The sequence below is a fragment of the Carcharhinus amblyrhynchos genome, chromosome 5 (assembly GCF_965287045.1).
Source record: "Carcharhinus amblyrhynchos chromosome 5, sCarAmb.v2.hapA, whole genome shotgun sequence".
In the NCBI taxonomy this organism is placed as follows: domain Eukaryota; kingdom Metazoa; phylum Chordata; class Chondrichthyes; order Carcharhiniformes; family Carcharhinidae; genus Carcharhinus; species Carcharhinus amblyrhynchos.
Genome location: NC_137328.1, coordinates 101,291,567 through 101,310,525, shown reverse-complemented (window position 1 = coordinate 101,310,525; position 18,959 = coordinate 101,291,567). Strand labels below are relative to the sequence as shown.

At 40.5% G+C, this 18,959-nt stretch overlaps 1 protein-coding gene across 4 annotated transcripts in view; it reads left to right on the top strand.

Moving 5' to 3' along the window:
- Positions 1-18,959, top strand: part of ap3b1a (adaptor related protein complex 3 subunit beta 1a) — a 257,978-nt gene that overhangs the window by 155,954 nt on the left and 83,065 nt on the right. For all 4 annotated transcript variants that reach the window (XM_080189336.1, XM_080189334.1, XM_080189335.1 and 1 more), the window contains exons 21-22: positions 6,565-6,634; positions 7,023-7,129. In XM_080189336.1, coding sequence (XP_080045462.1) covers positions 6,565-6,634; positions 7,023-7,129 — 177 coding nt within the window. The remainder of the gene's footprint in view (positions 1-6,564; positions 6,635-7,022; positions 7,130-18,959) is intronic.

Here is an 18,959-nt window from a genome sequence, read left to right as displayed (position 1 = left end):
AGATGATGAATGGGGTGGAGAGGCTCTTCCCGCTCAGAAAGGACAGTAGGACTAGGGGGCACAGCCTCAAGATAAAGGGGGGGCGGTTTAGAACAGAGTTGAGGAGGAACTTCTTCACTCAAAGGGTGGTGAATCTCTGGAATTCTCTGCCCGTTGAGGTGGTGGAGGCTACCTCGCTAAATATTTTTAAGACGCGGGTTGATGGGTTTTTGATAAGAGAGGGGATTAAGGGTTATTGGGAGAGGGCGGGAATGTGGAACTGAGCCACGACAGATCAGCCATGATCTTATTGAATGGCGGGGCAGGCTCGAAGGGCCAGATGGCCTACTCCTGCTCCTATTTCTTATGTTCTTAGACAGCAATGCACCTCAAAGCTCAGCACCAGGTCCACTGCTTTTTTGATATATGTATATGTCTTGAATATTGGAATACAAAAATTTACCAATGTTGCCTAGGTGTGGCGGACAGTGAGGATGGTGCAAAGTGACTGTAACAAGACATAGATATGTTGACAGAATAGGAAGACAAGTAGCAAATGAAATGTAACACAAGTTTGAGGTGATGCATTTAGGCACAAGAAATGAAGACAGGCAGAATTCTCAAGAATGCGCAAGGACAGCGGGACTTTGGTCCATGTGTGCAGAACTATGAAGATGGCTTTGAAGCAAATCATGAGATCTTGAACTTCATATTCGAGGTATTTTTCTCTGGGAGGCTAGAGAGGTGATTGCAGAGCCTCTGGCTCAGATCTTCAGGTCGTCATTGGTCTCTGGTGTAGTCCCGGAGGATTGGAGGATAGCGAATGTTGTCCCATTGTTTAAGAAGGGGAACAGAGACTTTGCCGGGAATTATAGACCGGTGAGTCTTACTTCTGTTGTGGGCAAGGTTTTAGAAAAAATTATTAGGGATAGGATTTATAGTTATTTGGAGTGTAATGAATTGATTAGAAATAGTCAGCATGGTTTTGTAGCAGGTAGGTCGTGCCTTACTAACCTTATTGAGTTTTTTGAGAAGGTGACCAAAGAGGTGGATGGGGGTAAGGCAGTTGACGTGGTATACATGGATTTTAGTAAGGCGTTCGATAAGGTTCACCATGGTAGGCTTCTGCAGAAAATGCAGATGTATGGGATTGTGGGTAATCTAGGAATTTGGATCAGGAATTGGCTATCAGATAGGAGACAGAGGGTGGTGGTGGATGGTAAATATTCATCATGGAGTGCAGTTACGAGTGGTGTGCCTCAGGGATCTGTTTTGGGGCCACTGTTGTTTGTAATTTTTATTAATGATCTGGATGAGGGTATAGTTGGGTGGATTAGTAAATTTGCTGATGACACCAAAGTTGGAGGTGTGGTAGATTGTGAGGAAGGGTGTCATAGTCTGCAGGGAGACTTAGATAGGTTGCAGAGCTGGGCCGAGAGGTGGCGGATGGAATTTAATGCGGAGAAGTGTGAGGTAATTCACTTTGGTAGGAGCAACAGATGTGTCGAGTATAGGGCTAACGGGAGGACTTTGAATAGTGTGGATGAACAGAGGGATCTAGGTGTGTGTGTACATAGATCCCTGAAAGTTGGGAATCAAGTAGATAAGGTTGTCAAGAAGGCGTACGGTGTCTTGGCGTTTATTGGTAGGGGGATTGAATTTAGGAGTCGCAGTGTAATGTTGCAACTGTACACTACTCTAGTGCGGCCGCACTTGGAGTACTGTGTGCAGTTCTGGTCCCCGCATTACAAGAAGGATGTGGAGGCGTTGGAGAGGGTGCAGAGGAGGTTTACTAGGATGTTGCCTGGTATGGTGGGGAGGTCCTATGAGGAGAGACTGAGGGATCTAGGGTTGTTTTCGTTGGGAAGAAGGCGGCTAAGAGGGGATCTTATTGAAACATATAAGATGATTAGAGGTTTAGATAGGGTGGATAGTGATAGCCTTTTTCCTCGGATGGAGAAAGCTAGCACGAGGGGGCATGACTTTAAATTAAGGGGGGGTAGCTACAGGACGGATGTCAGGGGTAGGTTCTTTACCCAGCGGGTGGTGAGGGATTGGAATGCCCTGCCTGCTGCAGTTGTAGATGCGTCTAGTTTGGGGGCGTTTAAGAGATCTCTGGATAGGTTTATGGACGAAAAGGGATTGGTATAGGCTAGTGGGTCATTGTTTTTGTAACTGGTCGGCGCAACATCGTGGGCCGAAGGGCCTGTTCTGCGCTGTAATGTTCTATGTTCTATGTTCTATGTATTAGAGGTGGTCGGTAGCACAGTAGTTAACACTGCTGCCTCACAGTGCCAGGGACCTGAGTTCAATTCCGGCATTTCATTTTGCAAATGTGTGGGATTATGGGGCTGAAGTAAAGTTTATTTATTAGTCACAAGTAATCTTAGATTAACAGTGCAATGAAATTACTGTGAAAGGGGTAGGGGAGAGGGCCTAGGTAAGATTAACTGTCAGAGAATTGGTGCAGAATTAATGGGCTGACTGGCCTCTGCTGCACTGTAAGGATTCTGTGATACAAAAGTAGGGATACTGTATTGTACCTCTAGTTGGAGCTTTGCATCTCGTTCTGGCTACTACACCTTTTAGGATGAGAGGGATCAGAGGACATTCACAAGAGGTTTCAGGACTTTCAGGAGCTTCAGCTGCAAGGTTACGTTAGAGAAGCTGAGGTTCTGCTTGAGACAGAGGAGATTGGGTAGACGCATACTCAGGAAAACAGAGGCTAGTGAGTCTTGCATTTTTGGAGCCCACCGTCATCCTCTAGAGCAAAAGTGGCAGAGTGGGGCTCCTGAGCAACACCAGACAATATTTAATACAGAGTTGACCACTGCAACGCAAACTAGCAGTCCAGATAAAGGCTGCCAAGCATGGAACTATAACAGGTATTGTATACAGTAAACAAAAAAAAAGCTGTTCCTGTTGATACGTGGTACAAAAACCAAAAGACCCAGATTTTAAATCATGGGCAAGAAATGCAAGTGGAGGGGGGAAGATGTTATGCAGAAGTTTTCATGCACAAGTGGTAATGGTCTGGAACACTCAGCTTAAAAGAATGGTGGAAGCGCAGACGATTAATGATTTCAAAAGGAAGTTAGAATAGGCATTTGAGGGAAATAAACTTGCAGCCTTGGAGATAAGAGCGATGGAATATGACTGACTGGATTGGTCTGCTGAGAGCCAGTACAGGCTTGATGGGCCGAATGGCTTCCTTCTGTGCCACAATGACTAAGTCTCTAAGTTAAAGCCACCAATTAACTGAAGCATTCACAAAAGGTGGGGGCCATCTGTCTACTCATTCCACCAGCCTGTCTTATCTTCTTTTAAAGTCCATCCCTATCTTTCTCATTATTTTGCTACACTTCCAAGTTTCATGTCATCTGCAAACTTTGGAATTTGGTCCTACATTCCCAAATTAAAGTCATTATATATCAAAACCAGTAAGCAAGCAACAAAAAAAACACACAAATTATACCCTGTTTTATATTTTATCAAGACTGAATGAATCAGCTTATTTGAAAAGCTGCTTTGTCAAATTTAAAATGTTCATTTCTGGATAGGCCTTTGAATTTTGCTTCAAGTAATAGAGAGATATATCAGTGAAATGTTGTTTTAGTATTTTATATGAGGAGCATGTCATTCATCTGTCAGACTGAAATTAATTCTTGGTTTGGTTTGACTTTTGTTTGTTTCACTGTCACGCTTCAAGTTACCCGAGTACATTACCAAAAGAGGGTGTCAATTTGCAAGCCTGTATTTAAATTTAAGTGGCTTTTCGTTTCTTTTAACTTACAAAAATCACATTTCTGTTCAATTTCATTTACTTAGCAATTGGATTGCATTTAAAAATGACTCTTGCATATCTGAATGCATTAACCTCTTTCGTAATCTCCTTCCGAGGTCTGAACTTTGAAGAATATTGGATAGTTTATTAAGGTTCCATTATTTTCCGAGTAGTCTGTTGAGACACATAATTGTTTCAAAAAAGAGCTCTCAAGTTAATGTAAATGCAATTCTCAAAAAAACGAATACTTTGTTCCTTTTCATACATTTGTTCTCAAAAGTTTCATGCCATATTTGTAGAGAAATGTTTGTCCTATAGCATTAACTGCTGTGAATTTTTAACAGTTTGTATCATGGCTCAGGTTTCCCTGAAGAGAGGCATCTTGTGTTGTGCTCTGTTAAGACTTATCTCCCTCTGCCCCAGCTAGCACAAAGGTAGATGGTTGTGGTTGTTGGAGGTCAGTTATCTCAGCTGCATGATATTACTGCAGGAGTTCCTCGGTGTAGTGTCCTAGGCCCAACTATCTTCAGCTGTTTCATCAATGACTTTCCCTCTGTCAAAAGGTCTGAAGTGAGGATGTTCACTGATGATTTTACAATGTTCAGCACCATTCATAACTCAGATACAGAAGCAGTTCATGCCCACATGCAGCAAGAGGGTACATAAACTAACAATGCATTAAGTAATTGCTCTCCTTAATATTAATGACCCATGCTGCACGAATATTGGACAATATTTATAAACAGACACCAGCCATGGGTGCTATAGTTTAACAGAAACTTTCTTTGAGTGAATTGATTGATGAATCTTGAAAGGGAAAAAAATACCATACATGATTGAGGGAAGGGTTAGGGGGTGAGTGAGGGGGAGGGGCCTGGAAACCAGGCAAATGCCAGGGTCCACGATTTTTCTCCCAGTTTTCAGGTCCTTGTATGTGATTCAGTTAATAAGTTGCAATGTTACTGTCTTATCTTCCTAACTTAGTAAGATAGAGGGTTATAGGTAAGCCTAATAATGTCTAAGGTTGGGACATGTTTGGCACAACTTTGTGGACCGAAGGACCTGTATTGTGTTGTAGCTTTTCTATGTTTCTATGATGTTTCTCTTATTCTAACCAATGGATGAGAATTTTTCCCATTATGGCTCTAGGGATATTATTGAAAAGCTTTTTGGCTGCTGTCAACAACATAGCACTTAACTGACAGTGCTGGAGAATCAAACACTAGCATAATGTATCTTGTGTCACGGAGAACCTTTCCAATGGATTAAATGGTTAATCCAGGAAGTCGCGAAACCTACCACACAGTAGCAGTATGGATGCAACAATTGGCTTCAGTATCCTTGGGTTGAGCACAAGAAATTTAGCTCCAATTCTTCCTCAGTACCAGCCAGTGACTCTGACTGGAACTGTGCACACATGGGTATTGGATGAGAACAGCATTTGATTCAGCTATCATGTCAACCAAAATTGAGCAGCTTGCCAGCACAGTGTCATTGCTCATATGCGCAGAGCGTCACCTTAGGAGAAAACAGCCGAGGAGTTAGAATGCATTAAAGGAGGTTTTGTGCTTTGGATCCAAAACCTTCAGGAGAGGGGTAGACTGAACACCTTGTTTCGTTTTTTTTAAGTACCTTGCTGGTGAGATGAGGAACAGGGGAATTTCATAGTAACTTGATTGCAGTGTTAATGTAAACCTTACTTGTGACTAATAAATAAATTTTTATGTCCTATATTGTGGCCATGAAGAGTCATGTACCTTGCAGTGCGTTAGTCTGAGCTGAGCATTGTTCTAGGTATCAATTTTAATTTTAAAATATATTTGATGTTCAAGCTGCAGAACATGTTTCCCATTTTATCCAAACTTTCATTTAACCTTTAAATTATCTTTAAAAAGTGAATTTTAATGCTCAGGGTGGGCTAAGTCACTGCTGAAGAATATGCATCTATCTTTTGTGTGCTCCATATCAAGTACTACCAGGTTAGGTGCACCTAAATTTTTATTCTGCATCCAACTTTCTTTGCTCATCCCAGTGGTGTGCCTTAACCTCAACTTCAGAAGAATTTTCCTGATGCTCCAGTGTGACATTTCAATTTCTCACATCAGCTATCTTGAGACTGCTAAATGATGGACTGTTTTCTTTTTGCTGCAGACCCTTGCTCTCCTTAAAACTGTATTGAGACTGTCCAAACTCATTTTCCTTGGGATCCTTTCTGGCGTCAGTAAAAAGTGACTGTCATCTCATCAGTTTGGATAAGATTCAAGTCCAAACCCTAGAGAAATTGAAGTGCACATTTCTAACCAGATCTACTAACAATTCTTCTAACATATGCAGTAGCAACAAAGAAAAGAATTTGAAATTTTTAGATGAAATTACTGGAACGTCTTGTATCAAATGTTAGATTCTTGATTTGAAAAGGGCAGAACTGAGGGCTGTGCAATCTGACAGTATGAAACACGGCCCTGTAATTTTTAAGATTTACAGAAAAATAAATGCTGTGTAATCTGTTCAGCATCATTGAACTGTATTTATAATTGTGTGGATTTATCAACGTTATGGATACATAGGTCAGAAAGGGATACGAGAACTGCTAACCAACCTTTTGGCTACAATTTTAGCATTCATTTTCGATGATTGCAGAGTTGCTTCAGGATTTTAATCTTCTGAGTATTGCATTCCTATGTATCTTGATACATTTATCATTTAGCTACTGTATTTACATCAGTGCAAATTTAAGTTTATTTTATCTTGTTGACCTGAGTAGTAATTGGTGTTGATGAGGCAACCTATTTATTCAACAGAAAGAAGAGAAGAATACAGTGGTCAAGGCTGCTGTCAAGCAGGAAGTTTCGCTCCTGGATTTGGTTGATTGTAAGTATTGATACTAAAACATGAAAAATGTGTTGGAACGGGGCACTTAATTAAACAGTTGGATATTTTTTACTTATGACAAGATTTTGTGGAAATAAGCTCTATGATGACTTAATCAGTTGCAATCAATGCTTTGGGAGCAGTTGTAGAAAATGTCTACTGCATTTTGAAACTGTGGTTCAATACCTGTACAATTCCACTTTAATGAAATTGTAGTTTCTAATTTCTGCATTTTGACCATTAATGGAATCTTAATCTATTAACAAAATTGAATAAAAATAAGTCCATCAAATTTGTGCAAATGTTGCTAAAGATGTCGTTTTTTTGGTTGGGAGTTAAATATATTTCTCTGTATTTCTAATTGAGATTTACTCTTGTTTTCTTGTAGTTTCTGAAGTGTCAACACCAGTAGCCCTCCCTAAACCAGTATTGGCTTCAAGATTAGCAACTGATTTAGAAGGATTATCACTTTCCAGTACTACTCCTATCATTGATGTAAGTTTATGGGTGGCTATTTCCTTAGTTCTGAAAGGATTAGTCTAGTTTTCACTGAATCATCCTGGCATCCATGCTAACAATGGACCCATTGACTAATAACAATCAATCTGTCAACAAATAATCTGCAATAGAGTCTGACAGAATGCAAGAAAACCCCAGTTATAGAGAGCTTTAAAAGGAGGGCAACATCACATGATCCTCCCAAGCCTGCTAAACTTAACTGCAGTAAGAGGTCTCACAACACCAGGTTAAAGTCCAACAGGTTTATTTGGTAGCACAAGCCACAAGCTTTTGGAGTGCTGCCCCTTCATCAGGTGATTGGGAGTTCTGTTCATAAACAGGGCATATAAAGACACAAACTCAATTTACAAAATAATGGTTGGAATGCAAGTCTTTACAGGTAATCAAATCTCAAAGGTACAGACAATATGAGTGGAGAGAGCGCTAAACACAGATTAAACAGATGTGTATTGTCTCCACCCAGGACAGTTAGTGAGATTTTGAGAGCCCAGGCAAGTTGTGGGGGTTACAGATAGTGTGACATGAACCCAAGATCCCGGTTGAGGCTGTGCTCACCTAGGCGGAACATGGCTATTAGTCTGTGCTCAGCGACTCTGCGTTGTTGTGTGTCGTGAAGGCCACCTTGGAGAATGCTTACCTGAAGATCAGAGGCCAACCATCTCTCTAACTGTGCTTAATCCTCTCTCCACTCAAATTGTCTGTACCTTTTTAAGACTTGACTACCTTTAAAGACTCGCATTCCGACCATTATTTTGTAAATTGAGTTTGTGTCTTTATATGTTCTGTTTGTGAACAGAACTCCCACTCACCTGATGAAGGGCCAGTGCTCCGAAAGCTTGTGGCTTGTGCTACCAAATAAACCTATTGGACTTTAACCTGGTGGTGTCAGACTTGTTACTGTGCTTACCCCAGTCCAACATCCACAAACTTAACTGCGCCATGTATTAAAATGATATATCTTGTGTCCCAAAATTCAGAGTTGTAAAATTAAAGTTCCCAAAATACTGTTTGACAAGACTGAGAAATGTTCATTATTTCATTGTACCAAATACATAAAATCCATGAGCTTTTGTTTTAAAGGCTTGTTTCTTTCTTATGTAGAACTTCTGCTGAAGTCTTATAAATTTGATGACTAATAACGTACAGAGAGATTGAGGCTACAGGGCCACTGTTCCCTTAAAATGGCAACACCAGTAGATAAGGTGGTCAAGGAGACGTATGGCTTACTTGCCTTTGTCACTCTGGGCATAGAATATAAAAAATGGCAAGTCATGTTGTCAACTGTATGGAACTTTGGTTAAGGCATATTTAGGATATTGCACACAGTTCTAGGTTGGCACACTACCAGAAAGATGTGGAGGCTTTGGAGAGGATACAGAAAAGACTTAGCAGGATGTAGCCTGGCTTCGAGGGCATGTCAGAGGCTGAGGGGTAACCCGATAGAAATTTACAAAATTGAGAGGCATGGATAGAATGCATAGAGTCTTTTTCCCAGGGCAGAAATGTCAATTACTAGGGAACATAGTTTTAAGCTAAAAGAGGGAACATTTGAAGGAGATGTGAGAGGAAAGCTTTTTATTTCAGATCCTTACCACTTTGTATGTGCTGCTAGAGGAGGTGATAGAAGCAAACAAAATAGCAGCATTTAAGAGGCATCTCGACAGTCACATGAATAGGCAGGGAAAAGAGGAACATGGACTGTGAAGAAGTAAAGGTTTAAGAAGGCATGATGTGTTAGTGCAGGCTTGATGGGCTGAACGTCCTGTTCCCATGCTGTACTGTTCTTTGTTCTTTGTGAAAATGCTTGGTAGTTATGGTAATAAAAAGGGAAACGTGTGACTTAGACAATTCTGTTGAATGTTAGAAGGAGCTCTGCATCAGGAGCTGTAGACTGGCTTGACAACGATTCCAAGTCCCCTCTGTTACGATCCCCATTGATTTTATAACTGGAGGGATAGATCCCAGAGTGGAATCCTGGCTAAAAAGACCATAACTTCTACTTTTTTTATTAAATGTAGAGAACAGAATAATTAGTTTGAATCACGAGGGAAAAAAAATCATATTTATACATAAAAAGTTGGATTATACTATAGTACTCCTTTACACTGCCCCCCCGCCGTTCCCTTAGTTTAACGAACACACACACAAAATTTAAGATTAACATAGATTACAAAGTATATTTAAACTGCAACAGCCTCAGTAACACACTGTCTCTTTAAGTACACAAATTGGCTGTGGTCAAATACACACACTCCATCCTGAACCAAAGTCCATGTCTGTGGATGTCTCCTCTGAATCGCCCCAGATGATTGTCACACTTTAAAACACACTTTAAAATCCTCTTTCACAACAATGCTTTCCATTAGCAGTTTGCCTTCTGAAATCCAGTCCAGGTTTTCTAAATGACTCTTTAAAAAAATAATAATTAGATGACAAGGAACTCACTGAAGTTCTAAAGCCGCAGTTTCAGACACCCTCAAGGAAGGAGTCAGTTCAGCTGAACATGAATCTGTAGTACAAGGGCTACCTTAGTAAAACATGTCTCGTGTTCTAATTAAAGTAAAAGGTTGAGAAACTCTCCCATAAGATCCTGTTGTGCTCCTGATGACATTCCAAACTATGCACCTAAAACAGCAGCAAATGAATTTGTATCAATGTTATACTATATCTCCCAACAATCCAAAGGTAGAGGAGAACTACCTGTCAACAGGCTATTAGCTCATGTCTTTCCAACTTATAAGGAGCCCACAACTGATCTAGCAAACTACTGACCTATTTCCCTTGCTCTTGTTTGCTGCAAATTAATAGAATGTATCTTCAATCGTCAGCTAATGAGACATATTGGAGGGCCGAACATCCTTATTGATGGACAGTCTGTTTTCCAATGAATTGCAACCCTTCCTTACTATCTGCAATCTGACCTATAACCTTGATACTTTCGTCACCACAAATCTAGCTATTTTAGCTTTTTCTAAGGATTTTAACCATTAAGATACTGGACAAACTAGATCATTATGGAGTCTGGGAGATATTAAGCAGTGGGTAAGAACATTTCTTATCAAATGACAGCAAAGTTACAGTGAAAGGAGGGGTCTCAAATTTGAGACCAGGCTTGAGAAGCATGCACCAAAGGTACCATCCTGGGCCCACACCTCTTAAGAAATGATATCCAGCATGGAACATAAAGCTGGACCAGAATCTTCGCAGATGTCTGCCAAGTCTATAGAGCTATTACTGAAGCAGCAAATAAGGTTTGCCTTCAGGAAGATCTAAGTAACCTTGTCAAATCGACCAATATATGGCAAATGACATTTAACATAATAGAACAACATGTGGCCCCCAACTACACAATGCAGGATTTCACCTTAAAATTATCAAAGAATGCTGTCACTTTAGAATCCATGTCCAAAATAATTTAAGGTGGAATATACAAAGTCAATACACAGCCTCCGAAGAATCCAAAATTCTTCGTAGAATCCCTAATCAGCACCAACCACAATCCCACCAAAGCTCTGTGCCTGTAACCCCACGTATTTGCCCTGCTAATTCCCCTGACACTAAGGGTCAACTTAGCACTGCCAACCAGTCTACCCCGCACATCTTCAGCTAATGAAAGGGAACTTCCATCACTTTTCAACCACAGTTAAGGAATGCTACACCAAGTATTGGTTAGATCACACCAAGAGTATAGTGTAACCACTTAAAATTGTGGAAAATCCCTGCAGTGCAGAAGGAGGCCATTCAGCCCACCATGTCTGCACTGACTTTTTGACAGCATGCCTTATCCAGGCTGTCTTCCTCCAACCTATCCCTGTAATGCTACACATTTTCCCAAATACTGTTAAAAACACTTTCATCCTTGAGAACATTCAATGGTGGACAGCTTGTTTCATTACAAACAGTTATTTGCTAGATTCTAATGTCTTCCAGTTGGTTACATTGCTAGGTTGGCGCAGTCTCCAAAACTGAAAAGAAGCCCATAGGTTGACATGTCTCTCTCAAATTTTGGATGAAAATTAAATATTTCTAAGAAGTAGGTTAAGCCCAGAAGTGACTGAGCTTGAAGCATTTTTAACCAACAGCTCTAACTGTACACACCTCAAAGTGCTTACTTTGCTAACTCCTTTTTCCCCAAGAGAAATTTTCCAATAGTCTTGAACTCTGTGTCCGCTGAAGATTCATTAAAGGAAAATCTGCTAAACCCTTTAAAGTAATGTGTCCATGGACTGTGTTCATTGTACACCTCCTGTGAAAATGCCCTGGAAGTAGCCTGTGGAAGAAAACTTTGCCAATTATTATGGGACAACCTGATGTCATGAGTGGCACGAGAGGAATACAAGTTGTTGTTTATGCAATGAGATGAATGTACTGAAACCAATTCAAAGGGAAGCATTGGAAGGGTTATATGGTTGCTAGAAAGAGTAGCAAGAATGTACACTGCAATATCTAATTATAATTGCAGCAACAAGGTAATTTGTGTTGAGATGCTTAATTTTGATACTTCTATAAGCTTTACCTAAATATTTTGTGATATTACTTTGTATCTCAAACCATTCTTACTGCTATAAGAGCATTATAGTTAACATACAATACCACTTATCAAAAAGTTATGTTCTTAATTGCCCACTTACTGTTCAGATTTTTTTTCTCAGAATTGCTTTGATGGAGGAAATAGACATAAATATGGAAAATAACTTTTTATTGAAGTTGATAAAGAAAGGAAGGATTGACTATGAAGCTAAACTAGCGCTAAATATAAAAAAGGATAGTAAGAGTTTTTATAAATATATAAAGAGGATGAGGCTGGCTAGGGTGAATGTTGGACCCTTAGAGGATGAGAGGGGGGATTTAGTGGTGGGGGATGAGGAAATGGCTGAGGCCTTAAATAAGTTTTTTGCTTTGGTCTTCACGGAGGAGGACATGAATAGTTTGCTGGGTATTACAGATAGAAGGATGGTAGGAGTTGAGGGCCTGAATGCGATCACTATCACTCGAGAGGTCGTGCTCGATAGACTAGCGGGACTGATGGTGGACAAGTCCCCAGGACCGGATGGAATGCATCCCAGGGTTCTGAAGGAAATGGCAGAGGTGATAGTGGATGCCTTAGTGATTATTTTTTGAACCTCGCTGGATTACGGGGAAGTGCCGGAAGATTGGAAAACGGCTAATGTTACGCCGCCGTTTAAGAAGGGTAGCAGGCAAAAGGCAGGGAATTATAGGCCGGTTAGTTTAACGTCTGTTGTAGGAAAAATGCTTGAATCCGTCATCAAAGAAGAAATAGCGAGGCACCTTGAGAAGAATTGTTTGATAGAGCAGACGCAGCACGGATTTGTTAAGGGGAAGTTGTGTCTGACGAATTTGTTGGAATTCTATGAGGATGTGTCTAGTGCGGTGGACGGAGGGGAACCGGTGGACGTGGTTTTCTCGATTTTCAGAAGGCGTTTGATAAGGTGCCGCACAAAAGGTTGTTACAGAAGGTTAGGGGGCATGGAGTTGGGGGTAAGGTGTTAGCGTGGTTAGAGGATTGGCTGTCAAATAGGAGGCAGAGAGTAGGTGTCAATGGGTGCTATTCGGATTGGCGGTTGGTGACTAGTGGAGTGCCCCAGGGGTCGGTGCTGGGGCGTCAGCTATTTACCATTTATATAGATGATCTGGAGGAGGGAGCTGAGTGTTGGGTGTCGAAATTTGCTGATGACACGAAGATAAGTGGAAAAGCAAATTGTGCGGAGGGTGTAGAAAGTCTGCAGAGGGATCTAGATAGGCTCAGCGAGTGGGCGAGGACCTGGCACTTGGAATACAATGTTGGCAAGTGTGAGGTTATCCACTTGGGCAGGAATAATAGTAGGAGGGACTATTATTTAAAGGGCGAAAAGCTGCAGCATGCTACGGTGCAGAGGGACCTGGGGGTCCTTGTGTGTGAGTCGCAAAAACCCAGCCTACAGGTGCAGCAGGTGATCAGGAAGGCAAATGGGATGCTGGCCTTCATAGCGAGGGGGATTGAATATAAAAGTAGGGAGGTCTTGCTGCAACTGTACAGGGCACTGATGAGGCCGCAGCTGGAGTACTGTGTGCAGTTTTGGTCGCCGCACTTGCGCAAGGATGTTTTGGCCTTGGAGGGAGTGCAGAGGAGGTTCACTCGACTGATACCGGAGTTGAGGGGGTTGAAGTATGAAGAGAGGCTGAATAGACTGGGCTTGTACTCGTTGGAGTTTAGAAGGATGGGGGGGGTGGGATCTTATTGAGACGTATAACATGATGAAGGGGATGGATAGGGTAGAGGTGGAGAGGTTCTTCCCGCTCAGAAAGGACAGCAGGACTAGAAGGCACAGCCTCAAGATAAGGGGGAGGAAGTTTAGAACGGAGTTGAGGAGGAACTTCTTCACTCAAAGGGTGGTGAATCTCTGGAATTCTCTGCCCGTTGAAGTGGTTGAGGCTACCTCGCTAAATATATTTAAGACGCGGGTAGATAGGTTTTTGGTAGGCAAGGGGATTAAGGGTTATGGGGAGAAAACTGGAAAGTGGAACTGAGCCACTTCAGATCAGCCATGATCTTATTGAATGGTGGGGCAGGCTCAAGGGGCTAGATGGCCTACTCCTGCTCCTATTTCTTATGTTCTTATGAAGAAATTCACTTGCCAGGATTTAATATCAATTTTCGCTTAGCTCCTTTCCTAAAAGCCTTGAATTCTTGTTGGCTTATAGTTACCTGGGAACCAGTCACTCTCTGGCACCCCACCTGAATAGCCTTTTGTAAAGCATAAGCCTTGTCATTGAACATGAACAAGCTATTTTATCATGAGTTTTGTACATGTGGCCGTATCCTCACCCAGCATCACGACGTGCACATTTCCAGCAGAAATTACTGAATGATAATTAGGATAGGAAACCTGGCAGATTTTTCCCTCTGTACTCAGTGACATTGAGTAGAATTGTATGCTACTAGAGCTATTGGTGTGAAATAATGGACTTAACTAATTTGCAACCTTCCTTTCCGTACATTTCATGTATTCACAATATAACATGGCTGAGTTATGAGGATAAATTAGCCCTTAAATGTGGAATTTGATAATATGGTTTGGAAGGTATCTTGTCCAAATTAAGTCATTGAAAATTGTGATTTTATCTTATCTAGGGTGAAAATAAGAATGTAGAAATAAATGGCAGAGCAGGCTTAGTAGGCCACATGGCCTGCTTCCTGATCCCCAGAACGAAGGTGGGCGATCTTCAGCTTCAATTCTACTTTCCTGCCCACTCCCTACACCCCTCAATTTCCTAAAGATCTATTTCAGCCTTAAATGTATTCAATGATGGAGCATCCACAAATTTCTGGGACAGACAATTTCAGAGATTTACAATGCTCTGAGAAAAAAAGTTTCTCCTCATCTCAGTCCTACATATTTGTTCCTTATCATAAAACTGTTCCCCTATGCTCTAGATTTCCCAGCCAGGGGAATCCAACCTCTCAGTTTCTACCCTGTCAAACCCTTTCAGAATCTGGGAATGTCTGACATTTTAACTAAATGAATTGCTCACTGACACAGGTTAGTTTTAAATCAGGAGTTGTGTATAATTAAATGATTTGGGATAACACTATTTTATGGGTTCTTTCCCTAATTTCATCAGAATTATAAGCGTGCTCCTCTCAAAATGGGCTAAGAGATGTTTCGGTGGTATCATGAACATACGGGTTGTAGATTTAAATCCTTGTTATGCCCATGTCAGCTATTTGACTCTATTTGGGAGTTAGTTATAGTTAAACATTTAAGTCATAGTAGACATAATTGTCCCAGAAATGCTGATGTTGGCCCTGTAGTGTTAGTACAGGGCTGAGATGCATTAATCATCTGTTTTCTTAGCTTTACGTAACCCAACATTACAGCAGACCTTGGGTTAAAAATAGATCGAAATTCTCATTAATTTTGCTCCAACCATTTTATACTTTGTTGGTTGCCACTACAGTGTGAAGATTTGGTAGAATATTTAATTGTAGGTGATATTGTGGCCAATTCCATCTTCTCTCTTGGGTAATTAACTTTCTTGGAACAGTAATCAATGAAAGCACCTCTGTTTTTTTTGCTGTCTGTCCCAGGATACTGGCATCAATTGAAATGCTCCCACTACTGCACCTTATAGTTTAGTTAAGGTAAATGAATCAGAATTTCTCAGTACCAAAGGTGCACCTTCAGCTCATCATATCTGTGCTGGCTGGCTGCTAAAGACCCACTTTATTCCATTCCCTTGCCTTTTGCCCATAGCCTTTAAAACTTTTACGTTTCAAATATTTATCCACTTTCCTCTTTAAAAACCCACTAAGGAATCTGCATCTGCCATTCTTGCTGCCCTAACAAAACTTATTTTAATGCAAAGTGATCATGACTTCTTCCTTCATACTTTTGCTGATATTTAAATATATATTCTCCAGTTACTAAATCATTGAATGAAAACCGTTTACCCAGCTATTAAAGCCCTTCAAAATGTTGAACATCTCTATTGGATCACTTATGAAGCTCCAGATTCTGCAAGATTATCCTCCCAAACAAAACTGTTCATGCAGAGTGACCTGAAATCAATCTTGGGTCTGTCTTACCCAAGTACTATGTCCCACAATCAATTCATACACTTGATGAGGAATTGAGTACACGTGTCTTTTTTATTACAAGTATTAGCTGTTATTTGTTTAAGCTATTTAGTCTAATGGCTTGGAATTCTGGAGATTAAAGTTGAGGATAAGCAAGAAACCAGAATTGGAAGAAGATGTATATTGGAGGATTGTAATACTCCCAAAGTAATACTGGCAGGATAGTTTTGATTGAGTTTGAATTTATGTTGGATGATCGATCAGAATGGTCAAGTTTAAGCTAACAAAGGTACAAATGAGGGTTTCGGCAGCAAATGCGCTGGGGCAGCCAACATTTTCTTAAACGTTGAATCTGTATAGTTCAACAAACAGACTGTACACAAAGGGAGAAAAAAACAAATGGGAAGGAACAGAGGGGTAGTTGGATGATGTCACATAGGAGTAAGTCAGCTGTCTTGGAGCAAAAATGTTACCTCCTCTACAAACCCCTTACAATCATGTGTTTTGTAATCTGACTAGAACTTGAGGGCACAACCTCAGTGAGGGGACGCTCCTATAAAACTCAGATGAGGAGGAATTTCTTCAGCCAGAGGATGGCAAATCTGAGGTACTCATTGCCACAGAGGGCTGTGGAGGCCAGGTCATTGAGTGTCTTTAAGATAGCGATTTGAAAGGTTCTTGATCAATAAGGGGATCAAGGGTTACAGGGAGAAGGCAGGAGAACGGGGATGATGATCATATCAGCCATGATTGAATGGCGGAGCAGATGCGATGGGCTGAATGGCCCAATTCTGCTCCATCTCTTATTGTCTTATTGTACTCTTGCACTTGGGAGTCTCAAAATAAGACGACATATGCCCAACCTTATGTCAGAGAAGATTGATTATTGTCTCATCAATGAGGTTAGACTAGAGAGAGATGAGGCCAAACAACCAGCAGCAGCTTATCTCAATCTAACATTCTTGTCAAATTATTTTAAAGATTTTACCTAAGAATACAGTATCTTTGCCAGATGCTGTTTATTTTAGCTTCAGTTTTAACTTTTCATTTCCAAATATATGTGCACCATATATCTGTGGGCTCTTGCTTGAATCTGCTTCGATCTTTGACTTTTTGTAAACAATCTTAATCCCCAATTATGATTTATAAAAACTTGCAGCTATATCCATTGAACCTTGTTCAATGCAAGCTTGATAATTAGCGAGCTATGTTTAGAATTTAAGATTTTTTTATTAGAAAAAAAGTCTCTTAAATTTCCAGTCAAAAAGGTGAGTACATTCTCATTTCTAGTCTATCTCCTTTACTCCTGTTCATATAAAAGAACCTTGGCATTGTTTCAGATCAAAATCAGTACAGCTTTGGCATGTGTAATTGGGTTAATTTTGTCTGTTTCTGTTGGATTCCAGATAATTCTTTATTGGTAAGTCCTTGTGTTTTTTTAAAGCAGGCTATGAAAAAGTAGGTCAAATTGTACTGTTAAATAAGTGTTGCTCATTAGTGGATCAATAAACATTGGTGCAATATGTAGGGCAGCTTCACATCAATACAATTTGGCATGAATTACACTCTGCTATCTTGGCGGGTTCATGTTTCCTTTTCATTTGCTATCTGTGGAATGCATTTAATCAGTTACAAGACCTTTCTGGAGGTTGATAACTTTAATATCTGTTGTAATTTTATTGTTTTAATCCCACTATATAAAAGGCAACTGCTTGTCTATCTATAGTTCTTTTCTTGTTAATCCTGAGACAGTGAATTAACCTTCAATTACAACTGTTGGAATTGAAACAAGCCTTGAATCTGCCAGGAACTGCTGCCTTTTGCCACACAACTGCAATGAAAATGTTGAGGGCTGCTGAATAATGCCACAAAAAATGAGATCTATTGATTCAGAGCATGATTTAACACTTCAATTTAAATTCTGTTTTCAGTACCCATGGGGGTTCTTTTGATACTGTATATGTAGCACTGGTTCTGGATAATACGAAATGCTGCTGTATAAATCACCTTCCTATGTAAATATGACTGATCTACTTCATAATGCAGACTTTGAAGGCCTAAGAGATTTCTTTTTTGGAGCAGGAGGAAGACGAGAGTGGACATACTTATTTTGGGCTCCTTTGGAAGAGAATGTAACTATTAGAATATACCACAGAAATGGAGTATATAAACTGAGGAATCAAATCTAGTTTCTGAATCTCTTGTTTCCCATATGCCCGTCTTTCAAGCGTGTGAGAGAATTAAGTCCTATTCTACCTGTTTGAATAACATATCAAGCAGCAAACAGCCCAGGCAATGATCTTGATATCTTGATATTGCAACAAGTTAAAATAGCCTTGTAGAAACAAAGAAAATAGTGGCAGGAGGAGGCCATTCGGCCCTTCCATTCATTCTGGTAGTGGCTGATCATCCAACTTAATAGCTTGATACCCCCTGCTCCAATATCTTTTGATTCGTATTGCCACAAGAGCTATATCTAACTGCTTCTTGAAAACATTCATTGTTTTGGTCTCAACTGCTTTCTGTGGTCATGAATTCCACAGTTGACCACTCTCTGCAAGCAAAAAAATTCTCATCTCTTTCCTAAGTGGTCGACACTATGTCAACAGACTGTGACTCCTGGTTCTGGACACACCCACCAGTGGGAACTTCCTTCCTGCATCTACCTTACCCAGATTGTTAGAATTTTATAGGTTTCTATGAGATCGTCCCTCATTCTTCTGAACTCCAGTGAATATAATCCTAACTGATTCACTCTCTTCCCCTACGTCAGTCCTGCCACCTCAGGAATCAGTCTGCTAAGCCTTCTCTCTCTCTCTCTCTCGAGGCAGAACATTCTTCCTCAGATAAGGAGACCAAAACTGTGCACAATATTCCAGGTGGGTCTCACCTCGGCCCTCTATAATAGTATTATCCCCTGACTTATACCTCTAGATAAACTAATTTGCTCTAGTTATAAAATTTTTGGTAACCTCCATGAAGATTGATCATGGGAGCATTAGTATGATGGTCGTGATGCTGAAGTGATAATCCAGGGGCCTGAACTCATGATCTGGAGATTTGAATTCGCACACCACCATGGCAGCTGGGGAATTTAAGTTCAATTAATAAATAAATCCTGAATCAAAATGGTGACAATTTAATTCCTGAATTGTCATTAAAACCCTATCTGGTTCACCTTTAGGGGAAAAAAATCTTCCCTCCCTCTTCACTCTGGGTCATATGTGA